Genomic DNA, 17235 nt, shown 5'->3' with positions numbered 1-17235 from the left:
CATTTTGAAATCAGGGATTATATTTAAATTGTTCCTTCATATGAGGTCAGCGTGTCTTCATTTTTGACATTAGCACTATTTTATAGTTGTAGGAATTTTAGAAAGATCTTCTGGGAAAAATAGAGTTACTTTCTCATTTCTATTATTAAATGGCTTTTAAAAGGCTACAAGGCAGCCCTATTATTAAATCTCAAATCAATCTGCTGTCTTTAGGTAGACAAGACTCAATAACTTAAATTCTACTTCTCTATTACTTTTTATCTATTACTTTGGATACTATGCAATTTTCACAAAGCCAAAGACAATTTTTGAAACACTATAAACTGTCAAAAAAGGAAGACACATTTAAAAGAAAAAAAAAAAAACGTATTTTTTTTGCTTACATTTTCTATAAAAAATTCCCACTTAGATTTTCATAATTGTCTCTTGATACCAAAAATCTGAAGACTTTTATTACACAGCTAAGGGCTATTCAAATCACAAAGATACGTGAAGAATAGGATATGGCCATGGTAAAAGCTGTTCAAAAAATCATAAAGAGCAGGGTACAATAAAAATATTTTTAAAATGATAATACAGATTTTACCAATCAAATTGTTACTTTAGAATTTTAATTTTGTTTTCTTATAGGTATTATTACCTTAGAATTTTAATTTTGTTTTCTTACAGGTTATTTTTTTTTTCTTGTACATTTTTTCTGTTTGGAGGAAAACAATCAATTGCAGTTAATTCTAAATTTAAAGGAATACAACTGCCCCAGCTAAGAATGAACATGGTACTTTAAGTGTATACCATTCTTCATCAACTGAAGAGACCAGGAAATCAATCACATGGTATACATAGATCAGTCTACTATTCTGTAGTAGTTACAAGTGAAATTCAAGGCTGAAAGGGCCAAAGGAGATAAACCATGCTGTTTCACATTGAGGTATTGGTAGCTAATAATTATCAAATGACAATTGCAAAATATTAAGATTACCTAAGATAATAAATTTGTAATTTTCATAGAAAGTATTGGTATTTTAACAATTTGGGTGACCAGTTTTAAATGTGAGGGAAAATATCTCAATTAAAGTTAAGGATTACACAACTGTACACAATGTTATTTCAGACCATGTGACAAACCTAACATACCCATAGCTGGAGAAAAAAGCTGTTTCCTCTGGCTTAAATTCATGTCAGTTCTGAGAATAACATTCAGCAGCTACTTTCCAATTGTTTCCTTCAAAGTCACTCTTTGACTGTCAAAGTTAAAAGTTTAAAACTTAAAACCAGTTTTTTGAAGACCTGAAGTGTAAAAATGCTATTTAAAGGCAAACTCTTTGAACTTCTATAAAATATGCACAGAAAGATTCAAGCTTTTTGAGGAGTGGTTAGAATCAGAATGCAATAGAGGAAATGCAAAGACAGGGAGACTTTGTTTGCTTTATAAGTATCTAGACATAAACCATATCTAGTGTCTTAGTGGAGAAGACCTCTTGATATTAATGGAATATGATAGGTTGAAAATGCCTTTCTAGAATTTAGATAAGATGCTACACTTCTGCTAGCTGTGAGAGTGTGTCAATTTGAAATTTATTCTATCAAGTTCAATACTGAAGAATGTTTGGGGACTTTTCCCCCTATTTTTGCTCTCTAGAACTTTCACATTTGAGAACACAAAAGTGTGCCTATTGTTTTTCAAATCCTGATTGTTTTGTTGCTTATCAATATGTCTGTCTTAGAATTTCTTATCCCCAACCTGCTTTATTTTTAACTTACTTTTATTGTGTTGTTTAAGTGATAATAAGTGATCAATAAAATTATAAAAATGATAGTAAAAAGAATGAAAAATAAAGAATAGAGACAGATAAGGAAATAAATATGGAAGTATGTATACACAATTAGTATAGGACATATATTTTCTAGTCCTAGCTACTGAAAGGGAAAGCAGTGACACCATAGCAGCAGTGAGCATAACTAGTCCTCAGTGCTTGATTTCTAAACACTATTCTCTAATAAAAAGGATCAAGGTTTATTGGAAAGTTGGTTGATTGCAGGACTGGGTCAGGGAAAATACAAGATGATTCTGGAGCATCTTGTGGCTCTAGAAAGTAATGACATGCTAAAAAGATTTTTAAAATAGAATAGGTATATATAAAGGGCACAACAGCCAACCTTAAGGAGCTCCCAAAGCACAAAGCTGGCACAACTTGAACAGCAAAAAGATATTACTGAGTCATTAACCAAATAAAAAATTCCCATGAGTCTATGTTAACATTAATAGATAACTGAATAAGTAAATGAATGGAGGAGAAGAGTCAACCATGCCTTTCAGAAGAATTCTAATTAATAATGTGAGAGAAATGAAACAAAAAAATACTATTCAGATATATCAGTAACAATTCAAGATCCATCAATGAATGCAAAAATTAGTGAGTAAAAGTTCAAGCAGAAAGGATATTTGCGTAGTCTCCAAGTATGTCCCCCCAGATTTTTACTAACTTTCTAGGGGAGAATTAACTGTCCGTAGTGGCAGGCACTCCAATGCATCAAGGTTAGCCTCAAAGTAATACTGAAACATACACTGATATGATGCTCTGAGAAGGGCACATCACCTCTGTAGTGTTCTGCTCCATATTGCAGAACCTAAGTCTAATGACAAACCATAAGAGAAACCCAAGCTGAGGAACATTCTACAAAGTAACTGATAAATACTGTTCAAAAATGTCAAGATTACGAGAGACAATGAAAGACTGAGGAACTGTTATAGATTGGAGGAGCTTGAGAAGACCTGACAGTTGAATGAAAGGCAGGATCCTAGAAAAGAAAAAATGTGTGAGTGGAAAAACCAACCTGAATACATCTCCTTAAAGGAATTCTATATTCCTTCCTGTTTTAGACAGCATATTAAAAGTTAATTTAAATTCCATGGAAATATTGATAGCAATTTAGTTATAAGCTCTTTGATCTTTTATAAACTATAATCCAGAATATGTATACATATATACATATATATTCCTGAGATGTGTGTGTACATGTGCATCTTTGTGTGTGTGTGAATGTGTAGCCAGATTCTAGTGTTTTTACTGACAGTGTATATAAATATTTTATTCATCAGTGAAGAATATTCCCTGTATGATCGAATGACAAACAAGACAAACCAAATTGAGCATCTAAATATTTATATATTTAGTTTTTTTATTGACATTGTTAACACCTACAACGTTACAATGATTTCCGTTTGGAGAAAAAGACATTAAATGCACAATGCCATATTTTACATTGTGTGAAGCCTAGAGAAGAAAGTAAATTAACTATCAAAATTATTTTATGCGATATGAAAAGTAATACTCTGATAAAGATATGAATTTAGGACTATGATAGGAAAGAGGAAGAAGTAAGTGTTTCTAGCTGGATACATTACACAAAGATCTCTATGTAGGAACTAACTTAGCAACTAGGCCTAAGTATGAAATTTACAAGGGTAAGGAACAGAAAAATGAAAGAGGGAAGGGCAGTTTAGGTAATGGGAAGAGCCTTAGGAGAGTGTGAGAACTGGAACAGGATTAAAGAAAAGTCATTTAATTAATTGTGTCATTTACTTTCTATATTCTGACATCTTAACAGCATATGTAGAATATTTTTCCATGAATTATATTGAGTTAGAAATATGAATCATAAATTCATAGTTCACAAACTACGAGTAATTCAAGGATTATAAATAAGACATTGACCCTCTGAAGCAAAGGAATCCTGCAGGGAACACAGGGAAGGAAGCCAAAAATGAGAACAAGGAAATGAACAGAGTGGGAAAAAAAGGGAATTGTGGATATAACAGAAGATTGTGGAAGGATTTTTTTTTTTTAAGTAAAAATAGGGGAAAAGCATGGGAGAAATCTGGAAAAGAAAAGCTTAAGAAAAAAGTATTTTTTTTTTTAAAAAAAAAACACATGAAAACTATAACAAAAATAGAAACAATACCAGGATGAGAAAGATAATTAAGATCAAAATTAATTTTGCTTATAATTTAAGTGTGTACCTAGTTGCTGCTGTAGTAAATCATACTGAAACCTCTGTATGTTTGATAAATAAGAATTACATCAATTCTAGTACAGAAATTTTCTGTCCTTAATTTTAAATATTCACAGGAAATTAGGGTAACCCTTGAAAATAGTGTGTGTTCAATGGGTGTTTGTTTAGTGAATGAATAAAGATTAGGATAATATAGGTCAGGTCAGTTTAATCATTTTTTTATTTTCATAAATTGCAAGCTTTTTTTTTTGCCCTCTGAGACCACAATTAACAATGAATGTTTAGTCTTCTTTTTGATGTATCACAAAAAATCTCTGTTTTAGAAATAAACATCTAGAATGTTAACACAAATCAGCTTTATTGAGCATCCAGTATATGCTCATTGTTGCTGCAGCTAATGGAAAATCTAAGTGTGACTAAGACATTGAAGGTTGTTTACAGTATAAGTTTTTTTGTTTAGTGAATCAGACTTTGGAAAATATATCAGATCCAAAACTTACCAGCATAAGACTAGACAAATTATTTAATCTCATGGAGAATCTGTTTTATTATCTATAAAGTTGGAGAAATAATATTTATCTTATAGTATTATTTTGAAAATTAAATGAGATCCTGAAAATAGAGTATCTACTAAAGTAACTATTCAGGTATGCACTGAGTAAACGCCAGCTGTTGTCATAATTATTCATTCATTTAGTAACTTTTATTGTGATCTTACTATATTGTTGCCATCATTATTATTAACGTTGTTATTTGTTAAATATAATTCTTATCCACAAATAACATATATCCAGTGAAGAATATGAGTCTTAAAGCAATTGTTAACAATTCTGTGACCATATTCATTATTTTATTTGAATATAGAAACTATCATAAGGAATTAAATCTGCAAGGTAAAGACAAAGCAATGTGGAAGTATAGATAAAAATTATTATTCTGACTGGAATATTCAGAAAGGCTTCACAGAGAAGGTGGTAATTGAGTTTGATTGCAAAAGAGCAGTGGAATTTCAGTGGCAAAGAAATGGGAGGGAGGTTAGGATGCAAAAATATCCAAGTCAGAGAACACAAAGATGAAGATGTAAAGACTTCAAGAAATGTGGAAGTGCTGTTGTAACTGGACAACAGACAATCATGCTATAGATGAGGAGTACCTCCCGTGTGCCAAGCATTGAGGATATACTCTTCAAAATGAATGACTACAATAAGTTTCACTTTCTTTCGTTCTTTTTTTGTTTTGTTTTGTTTTTGTTTTTGAGATGGAGTTTCACTCTTATTGCCCAGGCTGGAGTACAGTGGCGCGATCTCAGCTCACTGCAACCTCTGCCTCCCCGGTTCATGTGATTCTCCTGCCTCAGCCTCCCCAGTAGCTGGGATTACAGGTGCCTGCCACCACCCCCGGCTAATTTTTTGTATTTTTAGTAGAGACGGGGTTTCCTCATGTTGGCCAGCCTGGTCTCAAACTCCTGGCCTCAAGTGATCTGCCCTCCTCAGCTTCCCAAAGTGCTGGGATTACAATAATTTTCACTTTCATGGTGCTTATAATACACTGGATGATGTGACCAAGGAAGAATTGGACCCAGGTCATAAATGACCCAAATATGGCCTTGAGATGTTTTAATGTTCTTCTATGAACATTTATAAGGAGGCGTTAAGTACTGAAGGCTGCGTTTCAGATAGAGTAACCAACCGGCCACTCATATAAAAGTGAACTACTGCATTGTGGATGCAGAGAGGCTAACATTGAGAGGCAGTAGTCATCCTGACAAGAAATGGGGAAGGTGAGCACTAAGATAAAGATAAGTAACATGAACAGAAATAATTAAATTTTTGTAACAGAATTGTTAGAACTGGTGAGATACAATGATGAGGGAAGGAGAGGAGTCTAACACGATCTTGAGGACTCTACTCTTGGATGCTTAAAGGAATGTGTTGTCTGTATTTGTCACAGGGAATCAGGAAGGAAGAGCCAGTTAGGATCAAGAGTTAGAATATGTTAAGCTTAATAGGCTTTGACACTCAGACGTGCCCATAAAAGCAGTTAGGAATTGGATTATTTTGTTTGGAAGAGGTCAGAACTAGTCAAGAGATTTCATAGTCCTTGGTAAAAATATGGTGTGAAAACCCTAAAAGGGATGAGTTCGTAAATAGAAAATAGAATGAAAAGAAAACGTCAGAACTTACAGAACACCTTGTTCTTAACTTTAGGAGTTATAATATAGATGGTTCTATAGAAACACAAACTCCTTCATTTAGATTTAAGAATAAACAATCAGCTCTTTTTTATGAGAGGAGGAGACTATTCAAACAACATGCTTCTTCTCCTTTACCTTCTATTTCAGAATGTCTCGGTTTCTTCATAGATGTCTAGAATTCTCATGAGCAGTGAGGTGGATGAATAGAGACTGTGTCTGTTCCCAGAGAGTAGCTTTGGAGGTTGCTAAAATTAAGGATGAATTGAAGACACAGATTCACCGTAAAGCTGAAACAGCTAAAGTGTCAGGGCCTGCCACTTGCATAGTCCTCTTATAAGACACTACAAGGAATTATAAATATGCTTGTGGTCAAATGTTTTTGCAAATTTGGCAAAAGTTAGTTATTTAAACTTTCATTAATTCAGAGTTCTGTCTCTATTCAGATTTCCCCTCCCTTTTCTTTCCCTTCTTATTGGGTAGTTCTAAAGAGGCTACAGGCAATGTTTTGGGGGAAGTTGAACTGCCAATACATTTAGTTTAGGCTTAGTGGAATACATGTCTACATTCTTACCGAAGTAAAATTGACCTACAAAAACCTGCGTATATTTTTACAACTTGATGAATTTGGACATAGGCATGCCCCCATGAAACTATCACCACAATTAAGGTAACAGACAAATCCATCAAGCCTAAAAGGATTTTTTGTGGCCTTTTTTTGGTTCCTGATGCTGTTTTAAGAACACTTAACATGAGATATACCCTCTTAATACATTTTTAAGTGAATAATACAGTGTTATTAACTATAGGCACTATGTTGTACAGCATGTCTCTGGAACTTATTTTGCATAACTGAAACTTTATGCCTATTGAATAACAACTTTGCATTCTCCGTCTCCATTTCTTGACAGCCACCATTATATTCTCTGCTTTTATGAGGTTGACTATTTTGAAAACCTCATGAAAGTGGAGTGTTTGTCCTGGAACTCTCTTATTTCACTTAGCATATTGTTCTCCAGGCTCATTCATTTTGTTGCAGATGGCAGAGTTTCCATCTTTTTAAAGGCTGAATAATATTTTTAGTCATTCTGTATATTGTTGGTATTGCTGGTCACCCAGTTTTTGGCAGAAATGCTGCATATTTTGTTGCATTGTCATGATAATTTGTCTTTTTGCATTTAAATTAACATGGGAACTCATTCCATTCAGAAGACTGAGCCCCAGCATCATTTGTCTTTTCAGACTCAAAAGTTTATTTTTATGGGGAAATAGACAAAAGTTAATATATCACCTTTCTTTAATTGGTGGGATTGTTTCTTATACAGAAAATAATAATCATAGATAACATTTACTAAATGCTTACCACTTTTAGCTACTTTCAACTACATTTTATAGGTGAGGAAACTGAGACAGAGAGAAGTTAAATAAGTGGCAGATCAGGAATCCAAAGCCAGTGACTCAGGTTCCCATCAGTAACTTAAACTACCAGGGAACACTGACTCTCTGTCACTGAGTTAGAAGCCAGAAGTCCCTGAGTGTAAAATCCTTGGGGTTTTAGACAAAGCAGTTAACTTCTAATGATCCTCAGCCTTCTTATCAGATAAATGGACAAAGCAGTTAGCTTGTAATGATCCTCAGGATTCTTAACAGATAAATGAAGGTGGACTAGAACATAATGTTGGTAACTTTGGGGTGATCTCACGAGCCTTTGAGAAAGCTGTGATCCCTTTCCATGACATAGAACAGATGTAATTATGTAATTAACAAACATTCTTGGACACCCTGAAACCAATATCTTAGCCCTAGGTTAAGATACCCTGGACTAGAAAATATTTAAATTTCTTATAGACCTAATATTCTGCTATCTTAATGAGAGCTGACTTCTAGTTTATTAGTGACTTTTTAAAGAGGACACAGTGAACTATTAAGTGATTTTCATTGTATGCCTTATTGACGGGTTGGTTTGTGTTGTATTCTTTCTTGTGATCTTGCATTTTCTGAATGCTGCTGACATCTTTCACTTGAAGACATTTTTTATTGAAAGAAAATTTTAGATGCATCTGGATTGAACTACTCTGAAGAAGTTATGGTGTTTACCTGAAGCTAATAAAATAATTTATATTTTCCTAGTAAATGAGATCTGAAGAACGACCAAAGTGTCAATAGCAAAATCAATTTGAAAAGGATCTACTATGAAATTAGGTTTCTCAAATAAAATGTAGTTTAACAAGAGAGCATTCACTCTGTCTTCCTTCTTATGGGGATACTTTGCATTAGAATGTAAAAATGATGGCATATTTTGAAGCCATAAACTTAATATGTTTGTGGCTTCAAAAGATCAAAGGATTAAGTTTCAATTTAAGTGTATGGATTTTTTGTTATAAAAACAAAGTGTCTTACTAGAAAACAGAACAAGAAACATTTTGTGTATTCTTTCTATGTCACCTAAGGAAATTGCAAAAGCATCTATTTGAAGTTGTGTAAGATTTAGTATACACAATCAGGAAAGTACTCTGTATAGATTTTTTAAAATGCACTAGTACTAATCTGCCCTTGAGTTAAAATGCTTAATATTTTGTTTTTTTTCTGTGTAAAATTTGGTTGAAAGATTGTTCATTATTGTTGAATTTCAACATGATTGCAAATTAAATGATGCAAAACTCAATAAAGTAAAATACACAAAAGAGCAATTAACATGTTATCACAGTAAGTATACAGAATAATGAGAGAACACACAGTTCTACACTGTAGCATATAATTAAGATGTAGTCATAAATCAGGAAAATATTATATCTTGTTTAGGTGCACAGGTGGCTTTTAGAAAGATTGATTATTAGCTCCTGTTTCCCCCTTGAGATGTGAGTTCGTAGTTATTCCTGCAAAATTAAACAATAATTTCTCATACTTCCTACAGTAGGTATGCTTCAATGCAAACAGCGTGATGGAGATAAATGTTTGCAAAGTGTTCATCTCCTTGTCTGTTTCTCTTCCAGATGCTCTCTACGATGTCATCACTGTGGGAGCCCCAGCGGCCCATTTTCAGGGATTTAAGAATGGTGGTCTTCGGAAACTACTCCATAGATTTGAAACAGAAAGAAGAAAGTAAGTAAAGACAGGAGGAAAGCACAGATTCCATTAATAACATCTCCCCTTTGGGGAAGTCTGTATACAGGTTAGAATAAAGAAGATTGGTCCATCAGAATGTATAGTTCTTGACATATTAACCTATTTAGTAACATAGAGTTGTTAAATATCTCAAAACTACCAGAGAAGAAATTAGATTAAACAAATTGCCTAAGTGTCTTGCTTACTGAGTGGCATTGCGAGGGCAGAAAATCTTCTGGAAGTCATATGACTAAGGGGTGATATTCTAGTGTCAACTATTGCTTGCTCAAAGGAGTGTGCAGAGATTTAGCTAGAAATACAGTCTAATTTCACTGTGGAGCCAAAGATACTGAATGGAGAATATGGCTCCTAATTTATGATTTTTACCCTACTAGTAATTTCCATGCTGGCCTGAGGCACATTTAATTGTGCCACTTGAAAAAGACACAACAATACAGAATTCTATGTTCTGTTCCTTAGGGAAAAGGCATGGGTATTACCACTATTATTTATAATTTGAATATACTCTTTCCCCAGTTTTTGTTTTTACATGCTTTTAAATATTGCCTGATAAAGCTTTTGCAGCAGTAGTTTATTGTTCTCTCCCATGTCTCATCAGTTGAGGTTATCCTATAATATTCTCTGGCTATGACCACGCTCATGTAAAACATAAAGTGCATTATCCAGGTATGAAGAATAACTACTTTCCTTTTCAAATAGTTACTCTTCTTAAGTTAAGAATCCCGATTTTTTTTTTTTTTTTTTTTTTTTTTTTTACACTTTTAGATTCCAAGGGTATGTGTGCAGGTTTTTTCTTTTATTTTTTTTCTTTCTTTTTTTTATCCATGGCGAATTGCATGTCACAGGGATTTGGTGTACAGGTTATTTTGCCACCCAGGTAATAAGCACAGTATTTAATAGGTAGTTTTTCAATCCTCACCCTCCTCTACCCTCCACCCTTAAGTAGGTCCTGGTGTCTGTTTAAGAATCCAAATTTTGAAAGTTCGGGAAAAATAGTCATTCTTTAGTCACAGTTGATTTAGTAATAGTATTAGAAAATCTGTTTGAGTGCCAAAACCAGAAAAATTTTTAAAGTTTTATCACATTTATCAAATACAAAATTTGTTTTTTGGTGCCAAGATGTTTAGGAAGAAAGCATTTAAAGGAGGTTAGAATTGAATAATTGACTTACTATTATATAAATATATAAACTACCAATACATATATATTTTTCTTTTTTCCTTTTAAGGAATTGACTTTGGTACAATATTAACTCAGTTATAGTTCTTATTCTGATTTTTCTAGTTTTTTGTTCATTTTTGTTTGTTTGCTTTTTGGTGGGGAAAGGTTTATAGTTTTATAAAATTATATTGCATGGGTAGATTAGAGTAACTATCACTATTATAAACATGATATAGAACTGTTTCACCACCACAAAGACACTCCCTCAGGTTACCCATTAATATTCACACCCTTCTCACAAATATTATTGCAGTGGGGAGTGGAAGCCAAAGTTTCAACCATGGGCTCTGCAGGGGAGAGGCATCTCCTGTTTACTTTATGGGAGTTGGAAGTTAATTCAAACCATATGCCCCATGGGGGAAGGGATGCCATCCCTACTGAAGTGGGGATATGAGTGGAAGACAGGGTTTTGCCCATGGAATCTGAGTGGGGATGAAGGGTGTTTCTCACTGATTTCCTACTGTACCATTCTTCTAGTGGGGGAGGGGCATGACATTTTTGTGGTATTCACCCCCAAAACAGGTTGGTATGGCTGGGCCACCCTGTTCCAGGTTCTTTGGCTTTTCCTGGGTGCTATTTTTTGTTGGTGCTTTGCTGCATTGAGAAATTCTGTGGCACCCAGTTTGGGACATTATAGGAAGCAAGAAAAATCCCGTGGAACTCACTGTTGTATTCCTTAAGTCCTGAGGCCCCTAACCAATATACCTCCTTTAGTCTACCTTTTAGAGTCTTTTGTTAGGTGACATATATGTTTTGTCTAGAGTGTTTCATTGTGATTAACAGGGGAAGTAAAATAGATTGCATTTACTTCATCTTGTCTGGAACTATGTATCAGCCTCAAGAGTTGACTTAATCTATTTTTTTCCCTCAATTAAATTTTAAAGTGTATAACCCAATTAGAAGACTCAAAACTGCCCATAGGGCAGTCAGAATCCTGTTGAGCATAGAAAGCATCAATATGTGAAATATGGAACCTAACCCTCTAATTTTATGAAACATGTTTCTGTTAAAGACAACTGTTGAGTTCTATGGTTAGACTCTAAATAATATTTCTTAAGGTTTAAATATTTGCATAAATATTTGAATCCTTCACTTTTCTTCACTTTTCACTGGGATGTTACATATCAACACACACACACACACACACACACACACACACACACTGACAGATCTTGGGTTAATTTTAAGATAAAAGTAAAAACGTGTTCAATGCTTGCAAACACTGATTGCTTTAAATTTTTCATTTGTGTTTCATTGCTTTATTGATAAAATACAATAAAGATTTTAAAAGAAATAAAAAAGAACTTTGTGGATCTTAAAATAATTCTCCATAGGGCAGCAGTTTGGGACAAATACAGCTTGCTGAGGCAATATACTGGTGAGCATGGCTGTCAGCCTACCCGTTAAATTAAGCGCTGACTTGAGCAGAGACTTAACGATTACAGAGTTATCGCACCATGCCAATACTTTTTCTGCAGGCTTTTTCAGCAACAAATATTCCATTTGTCAGTCAACAGCAATGTATAGAAGTAAAAAGACTATATGAAATGAGTAATTCGGGCTTTAGGTTAAAGTAAACAATGACATTTTGCAGGACATGAAATCACAAGTGAGGAAATTTTTCTTTGCCTCATCTTTTAGACCAAGTTTTTTGGGGATCTACCACAACCATTGTACTATTTCACCTTCGTTTATTTTTTTTTTCTCAGCTAAGCCAATAAAATACTGTCATCTGAGAAAAGACATAATTTATGTCCCTTGGTAATCTCTTTTGGGATTAATACATTGGCCACATAATGAAAAGGGTTTTAGCATAAGAACATTGCTTATAGTATTTATATAAAGCAATTCAGGTCATACAACCATATTTATTAAAAGTTACAAGATAATTAGGGAGATTGAACTTCTAAAGCACAGTATCTGAGTACCTTACTCTTGTGCTTAGGAACTTTGAGGAGTCCATACTTATCCATTGGGCATTCAAAGCATCCATGATTTTGCCCACCAGTGTCTACCCTCATCACCTACTCCTTCTATTGTTGTTTCTAAAACGCTGTATAAACTATTTCCTAAATGGGCTTCATGTATTTCTACCTTTTCCTTTTTCCTCGTTCTGTTTCCTTTTACAAGAAATTATTCTGTTCTCTTCATTTTCTACTATTTTTCATTTCTTTTTGCAAAAGCCATTTACATAATCCTATTCAAAATTCTACACATGGTCCACGTGAAGATTTCACGCTTATAATTAGGCTTTCCTGATTTTTCAAGTTGATTTGGCTCTCCTCCCTAATATTTCACTTTTGCTTCTCTTGTAGCCTTACTAGGCCACAGTAATGCATTAGGTTTTTTCTTGTACGACGTTTCTGTAATACGTTGTGCTTTCCTTGAATAAGAGATGGAGCACCTTGTATATATGAGTATGCTATAAATCAAATACAACAGGCATTGGAATTCACATATAAATCAGATATAGTTGCTGACTTAAAAGCACTTTGGGAGGCCGAGGCGGGCGGATCACGAGGTCAGGAGATCGAGACCACGGTGAAACCCCGTCTCTACTAAAAATACAAAAAATTAGCCGGGCGTGGTGGCGGGCGCCTGTAGTCCCAGCTACTCGGAGAGGCTGAGGCAGGAGAATGGCGTGAACCCGGGAGGCGGAGCTTGCAGTGAGCCGAGATTGCGCCACTGCACTCCAGCCTGGGTGACAGAGTGAGACTCCGTCTCAAAAAAAAAAAAAAAAAAAAAAAAAGTGCTAAAAACCAGAATGGGAGAAAAAGTTTCACAAATAATCATAATGCAATAAGATTAATAATATAGAAAGCAGGGGTTACCAACCTTGGCTGCACACTAGAATCACCTTTGGAGCTTTAAAACCTTTTATTTATAACAGGATATCACCCCAGACAAATTAAGTCAAAGCCTTTGGTAGTGGGACCCAGGCATTGATACATTTTAAAAGCTTCCCAGGTGAGCCTAATGTGTAGCCAGGGTTGAGAACTACTGATATAGCTATGAGTGAGTAGGGCTGGCTGAAGACAGATAAAAGGTTTGGAGAATAAAAACAAATAGCTACACAGACGAGTTGAGCTTGAAAAACTATATAGAACTTCAACTGGTATATATATTAAGAGGAAAGGAAATCTAATTAAAAGAATATTTATTGAGATAAAGTGTTACAACTCACTTACTGGAAATTTTTGTTTAGAGAATCCCAAAACTCATTAGAGTGTTGCAAAATGGAACCGAATGTGAGAGTAAAGCTATAAGAATTTTGATCTTGGACAATCTGGGCTTGAGTAACATACAGACACATACATTCGAACATATCATAGACGATTTCATATTGAAAACTTGACATCTTTCTAAGATGACCAAAATTCTAATTACACATTTTTTAATAGACCCAAATTAGCATGTTTGTAACTTCTGTATTCTCTTGTAACATCAAACACCTACTTGTACCTAGTGTCAGTTGATTTACTCCAACACCATATGAAAGTTTGTGGATTTCTCCCTCAAAATATGAATCAAGTTTTTACTTTTAGTATTGTTTAAAAGAAAGGAAAATTTATTCCTACAACATGTAACATATATTTGCTTTCTGTAAACTTTTTCTTTTTCTGATGGAGTCTTACTCTATCACCTAGGCTGGAGTGCATTAGTGCTATCTCCCTTCACTGCAACCTCCACCTCCTGGGTTCAAGTGATTCTCCTGTCTCAGCCTCCCAAGTAGCTGGGATTACAGGTGCACACAACCACACCCAACTAACTTTTATATTTTTTTTTGTGGAGACAGGGTTTCAACATCTTGCTCAATCTGGTCTTAACTCCTGGGCTCTAGGGATCTGCACACCTTGGCCTTCCAAAGTGTTGGGATTACAGGCATGAGCCACTACACCCAGCTTTTTTGTTCCCTTCCTTCCCCTCCCCTCCCCTTCCCTCCCCTCCCCTCCCTTCCCCTCCCCTTCCCTCCCCTCCCCTTCCCTCCCCTCCCCTCCCTTCCCCTCCCCTCCCCTCCCTTCCCCTCCCCTCCCCTCCCCTTCCCTTCCCTCCCCTCCCCTCCCCTTCCCTTCCCTTCCCTTCTCTTCCCTTCCCTTCTCTTTACAGAGTTTTGCTCTTGTTGCCCACGCTGGAGTACAATGGCAAGATCTTGGCTCACTGCAACCTCTGCCTCCCGGGTTCAAGACATTCTCCTGTCTCTGGTCCTCCCAAGTAGCTGGGACTACAGGCGTACACCACCACACCCTGGCTAATTTTGTATTTTTAGTAGAGATAGGGTTTCACAATTTTGGCCAGGCTGGTCTTGAACTCCTGACCTCAGGCAATCCACCTGCCTTGATGTCAGGAACATCAGATTCAGACAGAACTTTCACTAACTAGGAGCATGACCTAAAAGTAGGATCATTAACACGAAAAAGTAACTAATTAAAACCAAGACGCTTTGTTAAAATAAAAAAATAAAGCCTGTGAAGGACACGTTAGCTTCTTCTTGAGAATTTTAATTTGTTACTTTCTATGTATTCATTTGGAACCACCGAACTAATGCCCTGCAAGTGGTCCTAATTTAAATGCCCGTCTTGAGTAATTACCCTAGTTACACATCCACCTTCCCCGAATATGCTTCAGATGCTCATAATGAACATTTGCTTCCCCCAGATTTCAATCAGAAAAGAAAAAAAAAATCACCTTGAAAAGTATTAAGAAAAATAAACTAAAATGTTACTGATAAGACTGTGGCAGGCTGTACTTGATCTTGCAACAGCTACAGCCTGTGCTGGAATTTGGGGACTTTGTTTTTTTTTTTTTTTTTTTTTTTTTTTTTTTGAGATGGAGTCTCACTCTGTCACCCAGGCTGGAGTACAGGGGTGCAATCTCGGCTCACTGCAACCTCTGCCTCCCAGGTTCAAGGGATTCTTCTGCCTCAGCCTCCTAAGTAGATGGGACTACAGGCATGTGCTACCATGCCCGGCTAATTTTTTTGTATTTTTAGTAGGGATGGGGTTTTACCATATTGACCAGGCTGGTCTGGAACTCGTGATCCACCGCCTCGGCCTCCCAAAGTGCTGGGATTACAGGTGTGAGCCACTGCACCCAGCCTGGGGACCTTTTTTAAAGAAAAGTAAACCAAGGTTTTAGTCTATTCCTGCTGCTAACAAAATATCTTAACTAGGTAATTTATAAACAGCTGAAACTTATGGCCCTCAGTTCTGGACAATAGGAAGTCCAAAATCAAGGCACCAGCAGATTCAGTGTCTGATGGGAGCCCATACCTCATAGATGGCACCTTCTAGCTGTACCCTGACCTGGTAGAAGGGCAAGGCAGCTCTCAGGGGCCTCCCATTACCAGGACAAATTCCTCATGACATCATCACCTCTCAAAGCCTCCACTTGCTAATATTATCACCTTCATGGTTAGGTTTCAACATATGAATGTTGAGGAACACAAACATTCAGACCACAGCAAACAACAACACAGAGAGTTAAAGCAGCCTTATCTCCTATAAGATCAGTGGTTACAGTCACAGGGCAAAAACTCTGGGACTGAAAACTTTTCTTACTACTGTAAGGAGGAATAAGGGTAGATATTTTCTTATTCTCTATTATAAAGAGGAGGCTTCTTACATAAAAAGGGGAAAATCATATCAGGGAAATAAGCTGTCCATAACCTATAACATAGTAGGCATCCGATAAACTAGGAATGGGAGAACTGGAGGCAAAACCTTATACTGTTACCTTTGAAATGTGTTTTTCTGATAGAATTATTAACCACTAATTAATTTGGGAGATGCAAAACATCAATTCGCATTTCTATGCCTTCGCCAGTAACAAATGAGCAGACTAATCAGTAGTTACAAAAATATGTGTTTTAATCACCTTCACTTCCATTCTTAAGAATAAAAATTTTTATTTCTTTTTATGAAAGAGAGTGAGTGATTTGAAAGCATTCAATGAAAGCAATGTGATCGTCTTATTTGATTGGGGATGGTAATTCATTTTTTCCGTACTTGGATTTTTTTTTCTTTCTATTTCTAGCATGATCCCTAGATTCCACTTAGACCTTTGACTTGTCAGTCATTGACAGTGCAATTTAGAGTCTGAGATCTTAACTATGCTTACTATTTTGTATGAACTCATAAGTCAAGCCATATATATATATATATATATATGTAGTTTTTTTTTGAGACGGAGTCTTGCTCTGTTGCCCAGGCTGGAGTGCAGTGGTACGATCTTGGCTCACTGCAAGCTCTGCCTCCCGGGTTCACACCATTCTCCTGCCTCAGCCTCCCGAGTAGCTGGGACTACAGGTGCCTGCCACCATGCCCGGCTAATTTTTTGTATTTTTAGTAGAGACGGGGTTTCACCATGTTAGCCAGGATGGTCTTGATCTCCTGACCTTGTGATCCACCCACCTCGGCCTCCCAAAGTGCTGGGATTACAGGCATGAGCCACCACGCCCGGCCAAGCCATATACAAGTAGAAATACTTTGATCCTTTAGTGATATATATTTTAATAAATAATTTCACTGATAATTTTCCAGTTTCGTAAAGAAATACGCTTATTGGAAAACAGAAAAATCAAAAGAAAGAGATTAAAAGCATACTTGTAATATTCTTCCTTAACAACAATTACTGGTAGCATACTGGGTGCTCTCTTCCAGTCTTTTTTTCCACATATAATCTAC

The 17235-nt window shown here is 35.7% G+C and overlaps 1 protein-coding gene across 13 annotated transcripts in view; it reads left to right on the top strand.

Moving 5' to 3' along the window:
* INPP4B (inositol polyphosphate-4-phosphatase type II B) overlaps nt 1-17235 on the top strand; it is an 849925-nt gene that overhangs the window by 659860 nt on the left and 172830 nt on the right. For 12 of the 13 annotated variants that reach the window (XM_063637640.1, XM_055276001.2, XM_063637637.1 and 9 more), the window contains one exon: nt 9199-9307. In XM_063637640.1, the coding sequence (XP_063493710.1) occupies nt 9199-9307 (109 nt within the window). Of the gene's footprint in view, nt 1-5272; nt 5396-9198; nt 9308-17235 lie in introns of all 13 variants that reach the window. The other variant, XM_063637634.1, reaches the window with a different exon arrangement.

The sequence above is a fragment of the Symphalangus syndactylus genome, chromosome 4 (genome assembly GCF_028878055.3).
Source record: "Symphalangus syndactylus isolate Jambi chromosome 4, NHGRI_mSymSyn1-v2.1_pri, whole genome shotgun sequence".
Lineage (NCBI taxonomy): Eukaryota > Metazoa > Chordata > Mammalia > Primates > Hylobatidae > Symphalangus > Symphalangus syndactylus.
This window is presented reverse-complemented; position numbering and strand designations above follow the sequence as displayed.